Source organism: Manihot esculenta, chromosome 7, assembly GCF_001659605.2.
Source record: "Manihot esculenta cultivar AM560-2 chromosome 7, M.esculenta_v8, whole genome shotgun sequence".
Classification (NCBI taxonomy): Eukaryota; Viridiplantae; Streptophyta; class Magnoliopsida; order Malpighiales; family Euphorbiaceae; genus Manihot; species Manihot esculenta.
Window position 1 is genome coordinate 28,824,604 of NC_035167.2, and position 21,221 is coordinate 28,845,824.

The following is a 21,221-nucleotide window of genomic DNA, read 5'->3' on the forward strand; positions in this document are numbered from 1 at the left end:
ATAGATTTTCGATGAAGGACTCAGGGAAACATACGATGTAGCATTAAAAATTTATAAAATTATTTTTAAAGAAAAATTTATTATTATGAAAAAACTCATTAGTTCATTTTTTAATTTTAGAAAATATATTAAAATATCATTGTAATTTTAAAAAATTTATTAATTTATTCTTCTATTAATTTTAACCATTAAGTATTTCACTGTTTAGTACTTATGATTTAAAAAAATGCATTAGTTAGTCTATAATTTTATAAAAAATTTATTAATTAATCTCTCTATATCGAAGATATTTTAGATTTTTTAATAATTTATAATAATTAAAATTAATAGGAGAATAATTAGTAGACTTTTTAAAATATTCTTGATGTTTTAATATATTTTAAAAATTAAGAGATTAATTAATAAATTTTTTTTATTTAGTAATTTTTTTTTAAAAAATGCATTCCAGGACTCACACGATAAATTAGGGTAAACTAAAATTTAGTATTTATTGTTCAGTAAAACCTACATTTTAATCTCATATTTATAGAAGTTAGCTATTTAATCCTTATTTTTTTTAAAAAAAAAAAAAAAAGAAAAGACTAACAAATTAGTTCTAACACTACAAGGTCTCTTCATTTTATTTACACTCTAGTCTCTATAATTTCATAAATTCCAATAGGATAGGGACTAATTTATTATTTTTTAAAACTACAAGGCCACATAACTAATTTTTAAAAATATAAAAATTAATGTATAAGTTTCACTGACTTTTATAAATTTACTATTTAGTATCTGTAATATTTAAAAATTTTTTAATTAATTTTTTAATTTTAAAAAATATATTAAAAAATCTCTGAACTATTAAAAATTATTTACTTTTCATTCTAATATGGATTACTATTTGAGATAATCAGTTTGAATTACTGTAGTATTGAGAAAGGATTTAAGAAAATCAAGAAAAAATAATCTCAAAGGTAAAGATTTTACACTTTTAATAAAAAATTCAAATTTATAATATTTTTTATCATTATTTGAGACTTAAAATTTTATTTTCTGCTGCTATTATTTAATTTATAAACTTAAAAAAAAATTAATATTTTCTCTCTTAAAAAAAGTCAAGAATTTAATTTTCATCAGTGAAGTAAATACTTGCAATATACATTTTACCTTCTAACATATAATTCGATGCGATTAAAATTTAATTCAATTCAGCGATCCATAAATACTTAGGGGTGAGCATTCGATCGATTCGATTCAAAATCGAATCAAACTGAATAAACCAAAAATCAAAATGTTAGTATTTATAAAAATCGAATCGAACCAAACCGGTTTGATTTGGTTTGATTCGATCGATTTTAATTTTTAATAAATTTTTAATTTTTTACACTTTATTTTTAATATTTTAAAATTTAATTAAAATATTTTAATATTAATTTAATTTAATTTCTCTATATTATTAAAAATAACATATTATTATCACTAATTGGTTCGGTTCGATTTTTTTAATTTTTTCTGATCCAAACCTAACCGAACTGAAATAACCAAAATTTTTAAAATTAAAAACCGAACCGAACCGAATTAAATAAAAAATTGAACTGAATTTTAAAATTAATTCAATTCGATCGATTTTTTTGATTTGAACCGAATACTGCTCACTCCTATAAATACCTATAATTATAACAAAATGGAAAAAAGGAACAATTTATAAAAGGACAAGCCTATGCAAGTGTAGAATACACATGCATAAAGATGTGGAAATTTACCTAACCATTTTAGTCAACTATAATCAATTAGTACTCATCAAGTCATGATGCTATTATAATTTTATTTTACAAATCTTATAGACCAAGCATGTGCTTTATAATCCCATCATAAAACATGCTATAATTAATTACATTATCTAATGCCTCTTACTTACTTCTCACTTACTCTCTCCTCCTAACAACTTTTAACATGTTTAGAATTTATAAATGTTGTGACGGAAATAAAGTTGTGGTCACATTAGTCACTATGTAACAGCGATTTATTGAATAACAGCAATTTATTGAATTACGTTTTCTAATAGTAACTTTTCGTAAAGTTTTGCCCCATAATTAAAAGGACGAGTCTTGATAAATAATTAAAACTAAAAGTATATAAATTTTCTTTTCTCTCGGTGGGACTAAGTATTCTCTAATCAGATCACCGTTGTCACACATAGGGCTGTGCAATCGGTCGGTTCGGTTTCGAATCGAACCGAACCGAAAAAACTGAAAATCGAAGTGTTAAAATTTTAAAAATCAAAAAAATCGATTATGAATATATAATCGAGCCGAATCGAACCGATAAAAATTGGTTCGGTTCGATTTGGTTAAATTCAAACCGAAATCTGTAATTTTTTTTTAATTTTCTATTTCTAATTTCAACAAATAATTCAATAAATATTTCACATAAATTTATCAATAAATAAACCAAGGCCTTTAACAAAGCTGACCCAAGTCTTTCAACAAGATCCAAAATCCATAAACAATTAACCTCATACAACAAACAAAAACCCAACCAGAGAAAAACTCCATAGTAAACTCTATACAATGCAAGAACTCAATAAGCAGATTCATTGTTTAGCAACAAAACAAAAATCATACCTCAATAGGGAGGGAGGGAAAGAGATCATTGAAAGAGGACAATCGGCAATGACACTCAGCAAATCAATAGGGAGGGAGGGAAAGAGATCGATGGGGAGCAAGCGGTTCGTGACTTCGTTCAGCAGATCGACGGTCGGCGACACTCAGCAAATCAATAGGGAGGGAGGGAAAGAGATCGATGGGGAGCGAGCGGTTTGTGACTTCGTTCGGTAGATCGACGGGCGGCGACACTCAGCAAATCAATAGGGAGGGAGGGAAAGAGATTGATAGGGAGCGAGCGGTTCATGACTTCGTTCAGCAGATCGACAGGAAGAGGTTGACGGTCGACGGTCGACGGGAAAGAGAAAGAGATTAATGGGAATGGGATTCGATGATTCGTTGTTAGGGATTTTAATTTAGACTGTGAGTGAATAAGGGTTTCAGGCTGGGGGGAATCGGGAATGAGGAGGAGAATGCCTGGGGCCGAAAGGGAGGGAGGGCTTGGCGTGCTGGGTTAAGTACGAGAGGGGGAGGGGAGGACTTGGGCTTGGGCCTAGCCACTAAATTGATTATTTCGGTTTGATTGGTTATTTAACACGTTTAAATCAAACCGAACCGAAAATCAAATAATTTTAAATATATTAACCGAACCAAACTGACCGTCCCAACTAACCGAATCGATAAACCGAAATCAATCGATTCGGTTTGATTTTTCAGTTTAGACCGAAAAATGCTCTCCCTTAATCACGCGACCTTATTTTCGAGGGCGAGCATATGGTTTACATTCAACAATTATTGTGCTATAGTAATATAGATTGATATTTCTACTTTTTAAGATTTATATAATAATATTATTTTAATAATAAGTCGAAATTGGTGTCTGATTTTATAATATAAAATATATTTAACAACACTTTTATTCATTATAAAAAAATTAAGTAAATCATTATTCTATGTTATAGTAATGAATGCATATATAATGCTTTCCAAATAATTGTTATTGGTTTATATCTATAATATATTTTAAAATTTATTGATAATTATCAACGTATTTCAATATTTATTTGTAATATAAAAAAAAATGGTGTTAATTTTACTAATAAATTGTAAAATTTGTTAAAATTTACCACCGGATTATAAAATTTGTTGGTAAAATACACTAATAAAATCAATTTGTTAAATTTAGTAATGAATTTTGAAATATGTTAATAAATTTACTAATAAATTTTAATTTATGAAATATAAAAATTATTTAAAATGAAATTTATTCCTATACGAGGGTAGTCATTGAAAAACACTAATAGATATCAAAGATTGATCGGTAAATTAAAATATCTCATAATAATACGATCAACATATTTCTTGGAAGTGTTATTACTTTACTTATTTAATTTTTATGTAGCTAAGTGATTTATATTCTTCAATATATTAAAAGAGTTTCAGGATAAGGTCTGGTATATAATAATAATAAAAATCATTTATAAGTTGTTGAATTTTTTAATATAGATTAGAAAAATTTCTAATAAATAAATGGTCCACTTCAAAATACTACGTTACAATTTAAGGTAATCTAACATCCTAAAAGAATAATGCAAAAATAAAATATCGAGCTATATTTCTAGCTACTTATCAACTCATTTGACTAAAATAACTTCTCCAATAATTAAAGTTTGTCGAGATTAAGCATATGAAACTAACATTTGACAATAAAGCTTATCATTATTATCTCAAACCATTTTATTTAAGAAAAATAAAAAATATTTAACAGTTAAAATTAATAAAAAATAATTAAAAAATTTTAAAAAATTTTATAAATAAATATATTTTTTAAAATTAATAAATATTGTGGAAATTAAATTGTAAATTTTTCTTGAAATAATTATAATTGATAAAATTATGATAGATTTGGCTTTTTATTTACATTTTTGAAAGGAAAAAAAAAAAAAAAACGGGTTAGGATAGGTAGTGCGGCAGGACGCACTGCATGATCTGCGGATCCTCGGTTGGACCAATAAATAGGATTTGTGTCAGGTTTTGAACCGACCGTATGGATTGGTTCGCTCGACTTTGAACCTAAGCCTGAGAGGTTATTTTTGTAACAGTACAGTTTCCGCGTACTTGCCATTAATGATTGTGACGGATCTGGTTTTCTTTTTGATATTTTACAAACAGGTCCTTGTATTTTTTTATTTTATAAAATTAAACTCCTATTATTACAATTTTATATTATACCCACACAAAATCAATTACATTTTAAAAAAAAAATTAATTGGAGAATCTATTATTTTACTAAATATTTATTTCATTATTTGAAATTAATCTCTTAATAAATATATATATATATTCTAAAATATAGTATGGTCTTTTTTTTACAGATTATCTAAAAATATAATAAATAGTTTTAAAAGAATTTTAAATTATCGATAAATAATTAATAATTATTTTTTAATAATTTAAATCGATAAATTTTATCATTATTTTTTATTTTTTCATAATATATTATTTTGGTATCTATATGTGATAGCTAAAAAAAATAATTATGCTTCGTTTGTAATATTTTTATTGATTTTTAATAAATTTATTTTATTATAATAGTATAATTAATAAGTATATAATTTTTATTTTGTACAATAAATTTAATGAAAACAATATTTCCTTTTAATATAGACTTATATTTTTACTTTTTAAAGGACCTCAACTTTAAGACATCAAACATTCGTCTCTATGAATCTGTTGTATTCTCAGTATTTAATGATAATTTTTTTTATAGAGATTCATCTTTAAGTTAGAGAGAATAAGTCTGTTCGATCTGTCTTAAAATTAATCTGAAGCGACCAAATCTTTTTTTTTATATATAAATTTATTAAATTATTACTACGTAATTTTATTTCATAATAACAGTTCATTGTATATTTTAAATGAGTTTAATATAGCATCATATAATTTAAACTATATGCTAATGAGTTTTAGAGAGTATTATCTTAAATTATAAATCAGAATAGTTTATAAATTTTAAAAATAAATTAGTTTATTTATTTATATTTTTTTAAATTTATAAATTCAACTTATAAGTTAAAAAATAAATTGGAGGAATTTTTGTATTTTAATACTGATAATTACTATATTTAATATTATTTTTAGTAATTTTAATAAAAATACACTTTAAATTATTTGTTATCAAATATGTGTATTAATCACTTATAACCATTTAAACCATATACATAATTGTTTAAAAAATTTTCAATAATTATAAATTTTAATAAAATTTATTTGGCATGATTTATTTTGAAAAGAAAAAGAATTCAAATAAATTAGTGATTTCTTTAAAATGAAAATTTTTTTAAATTAAAAAATAAATTTTCCATTTTAAATAAGAATTCAAACAAAAAGTTAATAAAAAATAATTAAATTAAATTAAATTTTGGTTAAAATTTTTTATTCCAAGGATAAAAGCAAACTAAAATTACAAGTCCCATATTGTACCATGCAAGAATCCAAATTTAGTATCCAATATAAATATATTCAAATTCAAATTTAAATTTAAATTTGAATTATTTCAATTGTAAGAATTTAAAATTAATTTAAGTTTATGCTTTTTAAATTTAAATTAAATAACTCAAAATTTTTAAGAATTTATATTTAAAGTATATCAATTTAAATTATAATAATTTAAAATATGTTAACTAATAAAAATAGGACAAAGTATCACAATATATTTTAAAATTAACATTACAACTAATTAAAAAAAATATTATTTAGTTTCTATAATATAAAAAATTTATTAATTAGTTTTTTAATTTTAAAAAATAAATTAAAATATTTTTAAAATTTAAAAAAATATATTAATTAATTATTTTATTAATTTTAAAAATTAAATATTTGTATTATAAAAAATTTATTAATTGATTCTTTAATTTTATAATAATATATTAAAATTACATCATATTTTAATATATTTTTTAAAATTAAAAAATTTTCTATATTATAGAAATTAAATAATAATTTTTTTTAAAAAGAAATAAAAGATGATGGGTCAGAAAATCAAATAAGTGAAAAAGCAAAGGGCTAAAAGAAAAGGAGAAGAAGACGGGACGTACTTAGTTATAAATGATTAAAGACGGAGTTGGGTGTGTGATTTTTTTAATTTTTTAAAGTTTTAATTTTCAGTCAGTTTTCTACTAATTTCGTCTATTTTCTTTTCTTTATTCGCCCTTTCTATGTGGTTCTTATTGACACTCTCCTCCTTCACTGCTCCTTCGTAGCTGCTTCCTCTCTTTTCTTCCTTTTTTTATTTTTTATTTTCCCACTTAATTATTCTTCTCTTCCCCTTTCATTTTCTTCCCTTCTTCCTCCTTGCATCCTTCGTTCTTCTGTTCATGTGATCAGTAAGTTCTCTTTCTTTCTTTTTTTGGGTTAATGTTTGATTACTGCTTGTGGGTTTTGATGGGGAGTTTTTGTTTGGATTTTTTATTGAATTTTTTTGCACAATTTTCTATTTTTATTTTGTATCTGCGATGAAGTGATATATGTTAATTTTTTGGGATTTTTATTGGATTTTTTGATTTATTGCTAATCTGCCCGTTTAGAAATCTGAGTTTAGAATTGAATCTAACTGAGAGAGAAGAAAAAAAGAGAGAGAGAGAGCATGAAAAAATCAATTTTGTTTGAGTTGAGGAAGCTAGTACACAGGTTTAGTTGGGAGGGCTTTGGTAAAGAAAATTGTAGAAGATCAAACTTGCTTCTTCTTTTCTTTTTCCCGTTATCTTGTAGTTGGAGAAAAATTTAGATTTAGTTTTACAGACCATAAAGTTCTGAGTCAAATTATTTAAGAATCCAATTTCAGTAAGCTGTTATGAATTATTTTTGCCATTTGATTCTTGGGTAATTATGGGCTTGTCTTTTGGATTTGGTTTTCTTTATAATTTTTATTTGTCAATTTTATAGTCTATTTGTTGACTTGCTAACTCGTAGTTGATCCAAAATATTCATTGCATAACCAGTTGATTTGATCTGGGTTTTGGCCTTAAATTTTCTATCTTTACATTATATTTGGGCAGAAATCTTGGGAGCAAGAGATGGTTGCAGAATCGTGGTTTCGTGGTCTGTGGAAAATTCCACGTAAGCATGATTCCGGTACTGAAAAGGCAGTGATTGGAGTTCTGGCTTTTGAAGTTGCTAGCTTGATGTCTAAGCTAATTCATCTATGGCACTCCTTGAGTGATAAACAGGTTTCTAGGTTGAGAGAGGAGATATCAAATTCAGAGGGTATAAAAAAGCTTGTGTCTGAGGATGATGATTTCATTGTTGGTTTGATTTGTGCAGAGTTATTTGAGAGTATTGTACATGTGGCGAAATCTGTGGCCAGATTGGGGAAGAAATGCTCTGACCCAACTCTGAAGAGTTTTGAACATGTTTTTGATGAATTGATCAAGCTTGGCACTGATCCATTTGGATGGGAATTTTCCCATAAGAAGATGGATAAGAAAGTTAAGAAGATGGAGCATTTCATTTCAATCAATGCTACTTTGTATCAAGAGATGGAAATGCTTTCAGATCTTGAGCAGACTGTGAGGAGAATGAAGGTTAATGATTCGGAGCCAGAAAATTTGCTCAACTTTCAGAAGAAGCTTGTGTGGAAGCAGCACGAAGTGAAGAATCTTAGGGAGATCTCACTTTGGAATAGAACATATGATTATACAATGCGCCTTTTAGTGAGATCTCTGTTCACAATAGTCAGTAGAATGAATAAGGTCTTTGGCTTTAATTCAATGGTTCCCTCAGAGCACTCAAAAATTATGAATTCTGATTTTCTTAATCACAGTCAGTCAGTTTCTTCACTACTGCAATCATCAGTTCATCCATCTGAGAGCAGTACCATTCCTAGATTTTCTTCTGGCCCTCTTGGTGGATTTATAGCAAAATCAGGTCCAATTTCAAAATCAAATAGAACCAACCATTTCTATTCAGGTCCCCTTGGTGATCCAATTGCAAAATCAGGCCCTATTTCTGGAAAGCATAGGAATATGGACTTTTTTTCAGGTCCCCTTGGAAAGCCAGCAACAAAGGCAGGCCCCATTTCTAGAATAAGCAAAATCAGGAAGATGTGGCAGACTCAACAGTCTCCTGCTTTTCAGGAGAAAAAAGCGCAACCGAAAGCAAATAGATCGACTCAAATTGGACCTTTTAAAGGGTGTATGGTAGCTACAAATTTGCCTGATACTAATTGCTATTTAAGTAAAGCTGTTGACCATTCAGGTATTGCTATTGAAGCCAAGGAAAATAACACTGATCACCTTTCTCTGGGCAGCATAGCTCATACTACATCAATACTCAGTTCCAGGTTGAAGCTGTTGGATGCTGTTCCTGAAACTCTTGGTGCTGCTGCTTTGGCATTGCACTATGCAAATGTTATTAGTGTAATTGAAAAGTTAGCTGCATCTCCTCACTTGATTGGTCATGATGCGAGAGATGATTTGTACAAAATGTTGCCTGCTAATGTGAGAAATGCACTAAGAGCAAGGCTAAAGCCATACTCTAAAAGCTTGGCTTCATCAGCATGTGATACTACTCTTGCAGGAGAGTGGACTGAGGCAATTACATCAATATTAGAATGGCTGGCTCCACTTGCTCATAACATGATAAGATGGCAATCAGATCGAAGCTTTGAGCAGCAGAATTTTGTTTCTAGGACAAATGTACTCCTGGTACAGACCCTTTATTTTGCAAATCAGGAAAAGATAGAAGCAATCATAACTGAGCTTCTGGTTGGTCTCAACTATGTTTGGAGATTGGGCCGAGAACTCAACACAAAAGCTTTGCAGGAATGTACTAGTGGAAGAGTATTTGATGAATATTTGGAGCTTGAGATGTGATGATATCATCAAGGCAGTAGCAATTGCCACCATGATTCCAGATATCTCACGAATTGACTGGATTCAACATTCGTATATCAGTAAGCTTCCAACACCTGGCAGGTCCATGTGGCTTCTCAATTCGTCTGGAAAAACATTGTTCAGTTTGCTGGGTGATGACTGATGAGCAGGTTCAAACCTTGCAATCTCTCTGGAATTAACTACACCAAAAGGTATATTTGAGCTTCTAAATAGTAGTTCTATTTTTCATTATGTGAGTGGAGATTTCCCTCTTTTGTCCACTTATAACAGTGGCTTCTCAATCTTCGTCTTCGTGGAGCTAGTCTAGGCTTATTAATTTAGCTATTATTTGATGATTTGTGTATATTTATCGGCTATATGCATATCTATATTAATTGTAAATTTACCAGATAAGGTTTTTAATTCACATATGGCGATTGAGCATGATTCCTTTTTGGAAAGGGTACCTGTATTCTGTTTCATATTGTTGGTACTTTTAGTTGCATGGTAACAGAAATTGAATTGTAAAATCACTCTTCATACACTCCATTCACACTTGGGCTCAATTTGTTTAACTTGTTAAAGTTGCCTTATTTGCTTCTTGCAACTTTACAATACCAAGGAGAAAAAGCAGCACTTTGGCAAGTTTTCCACACAGAGACTGTCTTTTGCTCTAAGTTGTGATAGTATGGCTTGTAAACTGGCAACTTGGTCAGTGACCAGCAGAAGCCAATCTTGTATATTGCCATTTCTCCTTTTGATTTGTTCAGTTGACTTTAGTTTTAGCAGATCATTTGAGCTGTGGTCTCATTCTGTGCTATGTGCTATTGATCTGTGTCAATGTGCTTCTTTATGTACCAAGTGCATTTCCTTGGAAGAGTGTTCAGAGGTTTTTGTGTGAGCTGATTCAATTAGATTGTTCTTATTTAATTGTTTGTTTGTTTATTTATTATTTTGTTTATAAATAAAAGCTAATTGGACTGATTAACATGACATAACTCCTAGTTTTGAGGTTTTTCTCTAATGAAAAGTTTGGGATTGAGAGAATTGAAATGTTGTTTTCCTTGAGACCTGTCAGCAGTTTTAGATAATTCTAATATCAATGGTTTTCAAACCATTGGTAGAGAGTTGAAATTACTCATTAAAGATAATTTATCATTGTAGATACGCTTAGAAATTAATTTAAAATTTATATTTTAAATTATTATAATTAAAATATAAGAAAATTTATTGGACATTTTGAAAAATATTGCAAAACATTTTTAATATTTTAAAAAATTTTATTAATTAGTCTTTTCAGTTAAATATAAAATAATTCTAATTAATTTCTGAATTTTATGAAAAATTTATCAATTAATTATTAAGACTTTTTAATAATATTTAATGATTAAAATTAATAAAAAATTAATTAATATATTTTTTAAAATATTAAATTTATTTTTTAAATATAAATATTAATTAATAAATTTTTTTATAATACAAGGATTAAATAGGAAATTTACCTTTATATACAAAGAACTTTACAAAGAGAAAAATATGATGGTATTTTAAACTTCAATGTATTTTTTAAAGTTTAAGATTAATTAATTTTTTCATATAGAATTTTGCTTAAACAAAAAGATTAAGTTAATAGAAGGACACGTTGGAAAGTGGTTCCTTGATAACTGTGATGAAGTTGCTTTTTTGGTGGGTCTAACCAACGACACACAATCATAGAGCCTCTGTTGTCTCTTCATGGGCTGTAAAAAGTGAAAGCATTGCATTGGGATTTTTTTACTTTACTATGCTCACAAATATCAGACAAATTTTCAAATACCATCATGATTTTTTTTATAATTATTATTAAAAAACAAAGGATGTGTATATTAGAAAGCTCTATCATCATTCAGTTATAGACAATAGAAACAACTGCCCACAGAAAAAGAAAGAGAAGCTCTGGCTGACATGTGAGCCACTGGCCTGATCCAAAACAGGAGAGTATAAGCATTTTGAGTAGATTTGAACTAAACTTAATTTTTATTGTTGATATTTATTGGAAATTCATAATAATTTTATAAAAAGAGAATTTCATTTTGAGTAGATTTGAATTAAACTTAATTTTTATTGTTGATATTTATTGGAAATTTATAATAATTTTTTAAAAATAAAATTTCAAGACGCACGACTTTTAAAAGTATAACGAAACATATTTTAAAATTCGAGATAAAAATTTCAGTTAATTTTAAATTTTTATTATTTTTTTTAATTTTTTTTGTAATTTTTCATATCAGAAATTTTATGAGATATTTTTCAATTTTTGAGAATTTAATAAGAAATGTCAACTTTTAACCTCTCGTTTTCTAAATTTCGTCTTAACCAAACATTATTGATTAAAACTCTTGATAGAGTCTAATCAGTCCTATTTCAATTGGTATCAGAGCGAAGTTCATCCATAGTCGACAATCAAGAGGCGCGACTCGCTATAATTGAGGCATCCTTAGCAGAATTGAGGGAGATGATCGGACAGCTAGCCTTACAACGGGATAACAACTAACCCGATGCAGCCAAACGCCCATAGTCAGTTCCAAATCCTATGGTCGCAAACCGCCAACAAGATTATCACAAAAGTTATAAGATAAAAATAGACTTTCAAAACTTTTCTGGTTCGTTGGATGTAGAATCTGGCTTTAATTGGTTGGCAGAGGTTGATCGGTTCTTTGAAGTTATGAACGTGGAAGAGGATCGAAAGGTTTTGATTGTGGTTTATAAATTAAAGGGTAATGCAGCAGCATGGTGGAATTTTATTCAAAACGAACGCTATCGCAGAAGACTGGAACCTAAGTTTTGTATAATTGGTATCATGACTGTATTCAAGAGAGTCAAAGGGTGGATGAATATACAAATGAGTTTTTGAGGTTGCAAGCGAGGTATGAAAACTGTGAGAACGAAGCCCAGCAGGTTGCTCATTATTAGAGGGAACTGAATCATGAAATTCATTGTACGATGGGATTAGCTGCGATTTTCACTTTGGCAGATGTCATTAAGATGGCAAAAAGAGCGAAAGAACATGTTGATTGGCAGCCTCGACATCAGTCTAATTAGAATTTTAGTTATAGAAATTCTGGTTCGACAGGAACTCAGCAGTATAAAGGTAATTACAGCGGACAACCTTCCAGGGTAATAAATTCGGGCAATCCTCAGAATACTGTGGATGAAAGGAGAGACAGTAAGGAAAAAGCAGTCATCACTACAGCAGACAAAGGAAGCAAAACCAATCTTTATCATAAACTAACTAGAGACATAAGTTATCGCTGCAAGCAATCTGGTTATCGATCGAATAATTGTCCAGAATACAGAGGAGTTAATAATGATTACCAACAGGTTAATGTGGTTGAATCTGAGGAGGACGTGGATGACGACGATGGATCTATTACTGGTTTTGAAGATTGAGAGGTCACCTATGTGATGAAGAAATTTTTATGCTTGACGAAACAGGAGGATAAGACACAAAGGAGGAAGATTTTCGAGGCAAAGTGTCGAGTGGGAGAAGCGATTTGCAGGCTAATTATCGATAGTTGCAGTTGTGAGAATCTGATAGTTAAGCAATTGGTGGAGAAGCTACAGTTGCCTACATAGCCTTACCCTTCGCCATACAAAGTTGGATGGATTGAGAAAGGTTCAACAATTGAAGTCAATAGAATCTGTAGCGTGCCTATTTCGATCGATAAATCTTACACTGAATTTGTTAATTGTGATGTTGTGAATATGGATTGCTATAGAATTTTGTTAGGTCGTCCTTAGCAGTTTGATATTGATGCATTGCATAAGGAGAAGAAGAATTTATACATGTTTATATGGAATCGAAAAGAGATTACCATTTTGTCTTCTGGTTTTACGAAACAATCGAAAATGGAAGGGGAAACTGTTGTTGCTATTTATACGGGAGTGCAATGGTTATCAGCTACAGTTGAGAAATCTGAAGGCATATTGACTTTATGGGTGAGAGCAAAAGGTACAGTGGAGGATGCACCGTATATAACACCACCCGTCAAAGAGCTGTGGAAGGAGTTTCCTTTCTACCTTTGCGGGATATTCAACATCGGATTGATCTCATTCCTAGATCAAAATTATCAAATCTGCCTCATTACAAGATGAGTCTAAAGGAGAGTGAAATCTTCCAAGAATAGGTTGAAGAGTTATTAAAGAATAGGCATATTCGGGAGAGTATTCGCCCCTGCGGAGTCTAATATCTTACAACGGCTATTTTTTCCACTATAAATAGTCTGCACCTTTACAAAAAAAGACACTCCCATTTTCTACTTTATTCTTTCTCTCCTCTATGCTTTCTGCTAGATTATAAATTAAAAATAAATTCTTGTTGTTGTAATCCTGAAAATTAAATTTTAGAAGAATATGTTTAATCCTGAAATATTACAAAATAAATTTTTAAGAACAGTGTCCAACGCAACTCAAATTTTAATATTTTATCTTTTTTTCCAATGATCATCATAAGAGTTGGATATATTGCTATTAGTTTTATTAATTTAAATGGCCGGTTAGCAAATATCCTTACAATCTCTTGGAGGATCTATTGTTGATTGTATATATAATAAGTTAGTAATATATGATAGGTATATTCCAATTTAAGGAAGAGAATCCTTAAAGCCAAGAGCATCCCATATATACTCTACAAAGAGCATCCGATTTCGATTTGAATTTAAAACTTTAAAGCCTTGAAAAATGACTTTGATACCAATGAATTGAAACTCATTAGTATGACTTTTTTAAATAATGTCTTAAAATAAGAAATAAAATTATTCATACTAATTAAAAAGTTTTTATGATTTGGGTATTTACAAATTCGATTTGCCTAAAATTTTAAAGAATAATCGAGCTGATTATCCACAATTTCTTCTCTATTCATCTGTTTCTTCAATTTCGACCGTGAGTCATTTACAAGTTAACAGGATTGTTTAATGCACTTTGTTCCCTTCCTCAAAAAGGGAAGTTTCGCCCCAGTTGGGCTGCCATGTAATGCTATTGATCTCCAGGATCATATTGCAAATATTTCATAAACCACATGAAATTGTGTCCAATTTATTTAACTCTTTTGAGAAAAAAAAATTGTTGAACTCAAAAGCATTAAAAATCTAAATCACTCGAATCACAACTTTACAGAACATTTCTTCTTTTAATTTGTTAAAAAAAAATGTATTATATCTACATCATAAGCACATTGACGATGTCATCAGCAACATGTTAAATATGAACACAAACGATTTACAAAGAACATAAGCTGCAAGCAGAATTGAGGTATTCAAGCCTGAAATATCTTTACCCATTGCCCCGAGGAAGCATTTGTGCATTCAACGTATTTATTCACCATTCGAATCATCAAGCACAGCCGAAGTACAAGCATTTCCCTCTTACTCTGTTTATTAAAGCCTGCAGCTCAACATTAAATCGATGGGAACGCCAATATCATATATCTTCGGAACACATCAGCTTGCGGCCATAATTTCATGACAATAATATTTCTCGAGTTTGTCAGAAATCCTGGAGCTTCATTAACATTAACTAATCCTTCCTGTTTGATCAATTAAGGTGCCAACTTGATTTCCGCATAATGCCCTTGAAATATTCCCAGGCTCCAGCAAATTAAAGACTACAACTACAGGGAGGGGATATAACATCAGTACAGTAGAAAACGGATGAAATGGAATTAGGGGCTAGGAGAAAAGTTAAGTATAATGCAATTAAACAAGTGTTAAAAGTATGACAAACCAGGAATTCCATTTTCTTCACAGTATGTCATTGCCATCATGTCCATGAAGGTAACGCCCCTAGAAACCACTTCTCTAAAAGACATGTGATCCACTATCATGCTGGTATTAGCAGAGTGACAATCGTAGATTCCGGCAACATTTGTGCCTTTAAGGAGTGCATCTGCATTAACTGACATAAAGATATGGATGTCAGATAAATCATTCTGAAAAATGTGAAGTATATTGTATGCAAAAGCAGAGCATGGCAATACTCTCAGAAGCCCTCAGAGCTGCTGCCGTGTCGGTAGAAAATAGTGGATTTCCAGCACCAGCACCTACACCACCAAATATGACAACTCTTCCTTTTTCAAGATGTCGGATAGCTCGTTGCCTATTGTAAGGTTCGACTAACTCTGGCATTGTGAATGCACTTTGCACACGGGACTGAATACCCAGCTTCTCTAAAGCTGACTGAAGCAATATAGAATTCATCACTGTTGCCATCATACTGACATGAAATAGTAAGTTACCACGGTCAAAAATTAGCAAGTGGCAATGACTTAAGCACAGCACAAGCAAATCTGCAGCATAAATTACAAATGGTTATTTAACTTTGCATTAAATTTCACTATGGTCCCTAAATTTATTTTGACTCTAATCTCATCTTTGAATTTGTTTAGTTCATCTCAATCTAATCACTCTAGTTAGTAACCAGACCAAAAAGCATCCATTACTTCAAAATGAAATCTATGCTATATTATTTGTCTTAAATGAACTCACGGAACTAGGTACTCTCAAGCAGCACCACCCCCCTTTTCTCTCTGCTCTAACATTCACAAACTAGAATAATAATAATAATAATTGCCAGTTGTCACATTCTCTCTCTACAAGTTCTAATATCAACCCTAACTATTGAAAAAGAGATCACCTCAAGGAAATGTAACAAGCAAATTTGCAATTTGTGATAACATTCTGCCATTGGTTAAAAGTTGCATAAAGGAGAAGTTAGACTGATTCAAACAAAGAGAAGACCCATTTTGGTAGGCCCATTGAGATCAAAATAATTTGACATGAAGTCCACACAATTTCTAGAGGTTTTGTGGGTTGGCTCCTGTTATTCAATGAATTAAAATGATTTGGAATTTCGATCACCATAAATAGAATTTATCCAAATTTTAAACTAATATAATATGCATATATAACTTTTTTTTTTTTTTTTTGGGGGGGGGGGAGGGGTTGGAACTTGGAACTACTGCATATATGCACAATGTTTTTCATTGCTATAAAACAAGCTTTTGAAGAAGCTCCTTCAAAGTTCAAACCAACTGAGATTGACTCAACTGACGTTGTTGAAAGTAATTCCAAGTTGGGGAAGGGGTGGGGTTCGATGCCCTAATTCATTCTCCAATAACAAAAAAGGAAAAGCTCCTGGAAAAGTTATCTGCAATTTCTTATTTCAGGCACTTGAATATAACTCAGAATAAACTTGTATAGTAATAATATTAATATGCACGCATATCTCAGATTATTTACACAGTTGAAAAACGAAAATGAACATAAGAACAGGACGATGTTCAATACAAGAAGAACCTTGAATAGAAATTATGATGCAAGTTAATGATATGGAAATTACCCAATCTGATATGCTGTAGATCTCTCCAAGCCAGTAGCAGATATCCATGAGTCTCCACAAAAGAAGTTACGACCCCCAACAACAATTGCTACCTGTAGAATCACATAAAATTTGCAAATTATAATTTGAATCAGAAAGACAAGAAAACCAACTCGAAAGGATATGGGCAAACCTCCAGCCCAAGGCGACAAGCTGTTGCTACTTCCCGTGCAATCTGCATGGCCACCTGATAATAGAAAAACACATAACAATAATGTGTTCATTTTAATGTTCCTTTAATCACAGCAAAGCCAAACACATAACAATTACATGATAGATGAAACAGCACCTTGGGGTCAATGTTCTGGCAGTTCCCAGCTAATGCAGAACCACTAATTTTAAACACTACTCTCCGCCATTTTAAATTAGGCACTGATTTAGCCTTCATGTTGTTTGCAACGGCAACACTGTTTGGTGTATATCTGCATAAGAGATGTAAGGCGTTCAGTTAAAGAATCATAACCAATTCCTCTTACACCATCGTAGCATTTATCCACAACTACATCTTAAACAAAAGTTTCCTCCGTCCAACACAACATTGAAGATGCGAATTTCAAATTGGTTACACAACTAAAGATACTGCAAAAGTCAGTCCCTCTCATTCAGACAAGACAGTTAACTAGTAAGCTTTATTCTCAAATCTCAATATCATCAACTGAGATGCTCAAAGCCCGACAAGCACAATAACTTATAACTCTGGATTTACCATGCAAGTAGAAACAAGCAAGCCAGGCAACCAAACAAGAACAATTTAGCGTAATTGGAGAAATATCATTTATTCTTTGATTCTCCTAGGGACGTCTAGGGCCTTCTTACTTGTGATACAGTTCTTTGTTTTTCATTTTCCATTTTCTAAGAAAATCAAGTTTTAATTTCCATGTAAAATAAAGGAAAACATAAAAATCCATTCATCTTTCAAATAGATAAATGTTTTCTAATCCAGAAAACTTTTTTAACAAAATTAAACATATCTTTCATAATTAAAAATAAATAAATCATTATAGAATAACAATATAATTTAGATTATAAAAAAGTCATTGTTCCAACTAGAAAATGTAAAGAGCACATGAATTTTATTATAAAGAAAAATAATAGAAAATAACTTAATTTTTCTTTTTACAAATCTTAGTTAACTTTTAAAGGAAGATCTTAACTAAATTTTGAAAACTAAAAAACTAGTTTTCCAATTCCCTACTTGAAAAACTACTACATGTAAACATGAAACTTTGTTTTATAGTTCTAAGAAATAAGACAACCCAGCTTTCCACAAGTGAATATGCTTTGACGGTCCATTTCTTTTGATAAGCTAGGCTAAAACAAACTAAACACAAATTTCATAGCAAAGTCTCATAAACAGAATGATATTGAAAACAGAAGCAGTCAGAAGCTTGCATAATGACACTACACATTGCAAATGAAAACAACCAAGATGTTTCACATACCTACTGTATTTTGATTAGGAAATAGAAGAACTCCAAAAATCATTAAGCAGCACAAAAGCAAATGCACTCAAATAAGAACTAGTAAGCTGAAAATCGAAGTTACCCCACAGATTGCTCAACCACATAACACACATACAGCACTCATCATATAGACATCCACCTAATTACAGGCTTATTCACACTTAACCAAATGACACTCTGCTTTGTGATTAAAATCTAAAAGGGGTTTGAGCTCACAATTTTATAACCTAGATATGACTATTACCACTAAGCCAAAGCTCATAAACATATGACACCAAATTAAACCAAAAAAAAATAAAATAAACAGAAAAACCCTTGTAATGTGATAATAGCAATACCTCTTCAGTGGTCTAGCCATCAAACTACCATTTCCACCACTTCCTGCATCACATTCACTTTCTGCACCCGCACTAGCCTTAGCATTTGTAGGATTGCTCATAATTGCCTCAATCTGCTTGAACCAATGCCAACTGCTACTACCACCGCTTCCATATCCCCCGCTACTATTATTGATCCTCTGTAACTCCACTTTATATCTTTTCTTTAAATTATCAATCTTGTTCTTACACTGCTCTACGCTCTTCTTGTTATTGCTCCCTCCTCTCTCGCTCACTGCCTCCGCCACTTCCTCCCAGTCCCTGCCCCTCAAATTCCCCCTGTTCAGCTGGTTGTACTTCTCCGTATACGCCTCCAGCAAGCACGATATTGCTGAGTCGCTCCATTCTTCCCGGTCCTTCCGATAATCGGTGCGGTACTCGGTGGCGTTATTATTAGTGTTTGATTCCGATTCCACGTTACTGCCGCTTGTTTTATGCCTTTTGCTGTTGCTGTTGTTGTAGTAATAGTGGTGGTGCTGGTTCTGGATCTGGTGGCTTCGATTCGAGGATGGTGTAGCCGGGGCTCCGGATCCGGATTTATCATGGTCGGAGTCTGCATATGCAGCAAAGTAGTCCCCGCCGTTAACGGATTCGGAATCAGGGTGGCGCGTTGGCGCGTGAGGAGGGGGCGCGTGGGGGTCGATGAGAGGGAAATCATCGGTGGCCATGTGAGAAGAAAAAGGAAATTAGGGTTAGGTTTAGGGTTTCGAACGAGAGCTGAGAGAGAGAGAGAGAGACGACGTTAGCGTTAAATTGACGGACTGCAGAGAGATGGATGAGAGAACCGGTGACGGTGTGAGTGAGGTTGAAGTCGTTGAGCTAAAAACTAGTCAGGGGTTTGTAACGGATCCGTTTAAACAGAGAAGAAACGGGTGTTTACCGGTTAGATTTGTATGCTCCGGAGAGTTAAAAACCAAATAATAATAATAATAATAATAATAATAATAAAAAAGCCCATCGATTCAAAAAGGCCACGACATATTTACATTTTAATTTATTTTTTTTATTTTTAATTTAATTAGTTTAATTTTTTATATTTTAATATCATTTTAATTGATATTTCAATTTTAAAATTTAATAATTTATGTGAAAAATTAATAATTTAAATGAGATATTATCTGTATTGATATTATTATTTTTTAATTAATTGAAAAAATCTGACGTTTATGTTATTATATATTTTAATTTGAATATTTAAATTTTAAATAAATTATTCAATATTCATGATTAAATATAATTTTAATTAATTTTTAAAATTAAAATTAAATATAAGCAATCTAAATGTTAATATATAATTTATATATTCAATTGTGATGAATTGTATTTTATAATAATAATTATTTTATAATAAATATATTATTTAATTTAAAATAACAGTATATAAAATAATTAAAAATAATATATTTATTATAAAATATTTATAATTATTAATGTAAAATAAAATTTATTTAGTTAAACAGTTAAATTACTGTTATTTTTAAAATTAAATATATTATTTAATTATAATTAAATATTATTTATATATATAATTATTTTATATTTTAAAAATAATAAAATATTATATTCGATATTCTATTCAACTCTTACATTTTAATTTTTAAAAATTAATAAAAATTACTCTCAAATATAAACTTAATTAATTCATTTAAAATTGGGTAAACTGTAATTTAGTCCCTCTGGTTTAGTGAAATATAACCTTTCGTCCCTCTGTTTTAAAAAACCTTTAATTTAATCCTTCACATTTAAAAAAACTGTAAAATAATCCCTACCGTTAAATTTTCAGTTAACCTTCTGTTTATTTTAATAAAAATGACTAAACTACCCTTTTCTTCTCATTTTCTCCTTCTTTTCCCGATCGTCTTCTTCCTTTCCTTCTCCTCCTCCTCCTTCTTCTTTTTCTTCTTCTCCTTCTCTTTCTCCTTCTTTTCCCGATCCGTCCTCCTCCTCCTCCTCCTCCTCCTCCTCCTCCTCCTCCTCCTTTTCTCCTCATCCTCCTACGTAAGGCTTTGGAGGTGATGGATCCTCTTACAGCGTTTAGTCCATTTTCAGATATGAACTTGAAATCTTTTTCCACTATGAATGTCGTCCAGTGCTCCTGAAATGTAACATTATTAAATTTGCAAGTTTACAGGTTAGCGTGGTGTTGCTTAATTAAGGTTGAGCTAAAGATTCATGCAAATTTATCGAGGAATTGTTCTCCTATACCCTCATAACTTGTGGGGCTAGTTTGGGGCCATAACCGTTAGTGACTTGGAACTCTCTCTGCATCTTTCAAAGAATTTTCATTACAAATACTGATGGGTCATCGTCTCCCTAGTTGCTGCCACCTGCATTATCGGCTGTCAGTAGCTCCTCTGTTTTCACCTGCAATTGCCAACCTGCTGAGTAAATGGAAAAGGAAATGCTCAATATTTTATGTATAGTCCGAAGAGAAAGAGAGTGAAAGCCACCTGCAAGAAGAACCCATTGGAAGCTCTTATCCTAACACGTGTAGAATCATTCGAGTTT

The 21,221-nt window shown here is 30.5% G+C and overlaps 2 protein-coding genes across 2 annotated transcripts; one reads left to right on the forward strand and one right to left on the reverse strand.

Annotated features, from left to right (window-relative positions):
* Nucleotides 1–6,766: 6,766 nt before the first annotated feature.
* Nucleotides 6,767–9,918, forward strand: LOC110619356 (protein PSK SIMULATOR 1). Its single transcript, XM_021762750.2, has 2 exons — nucleotides 6,767–6,970; nucleotides 7,643–9,918. The coding sequence occupies exon 2, from the start codon at nucleotides 7,661–7,663 to the stop codon at nucleotides 9,455–9,457; it is 1,797 nt and encodes a 598-aa protein (XP_021618442.1). The 5' UTR covers nucleotides 6,767–6,970; nucleotides 7,643–7,660; the 3' UTR covers nucleotides 9,458–9,918.
* A 4,650-nt stretch (nucleotides 9,919–14,568) lies between these two features.
* Nucleotides 14,569–19,593, reverse strand: LOC110619658. The gene is made up of 7 exons (XM_021763189.2): nucleotides 18,675–19,593; nucleotides 17,163–17,295; nucleotides 17,007–17,060; nucleotides 16,835–16,926; nucleotides 15,474–15,709; nucleotides 15,221–15,391; nucleotides 14,569–15,107 (listed from the first exon to the last, which is right to left on the reverse strand). The coding sequence occupies exons 1-7, from the start codon at nucleotides 19,379–19,381 to the stop codon at nucleotides 15,010–15,012; spliced, it is 1,491 nt and encodes a 496-aa protein (XP_021618881.1). The 5' UTR covers nucleotides 19,382–19,593; the 3' UTR covers nucleotides 14,569–15,009.
* Between the last annotated feature and the right edge of the window lie 1,628 nt (nucleotides 19,594–21,221).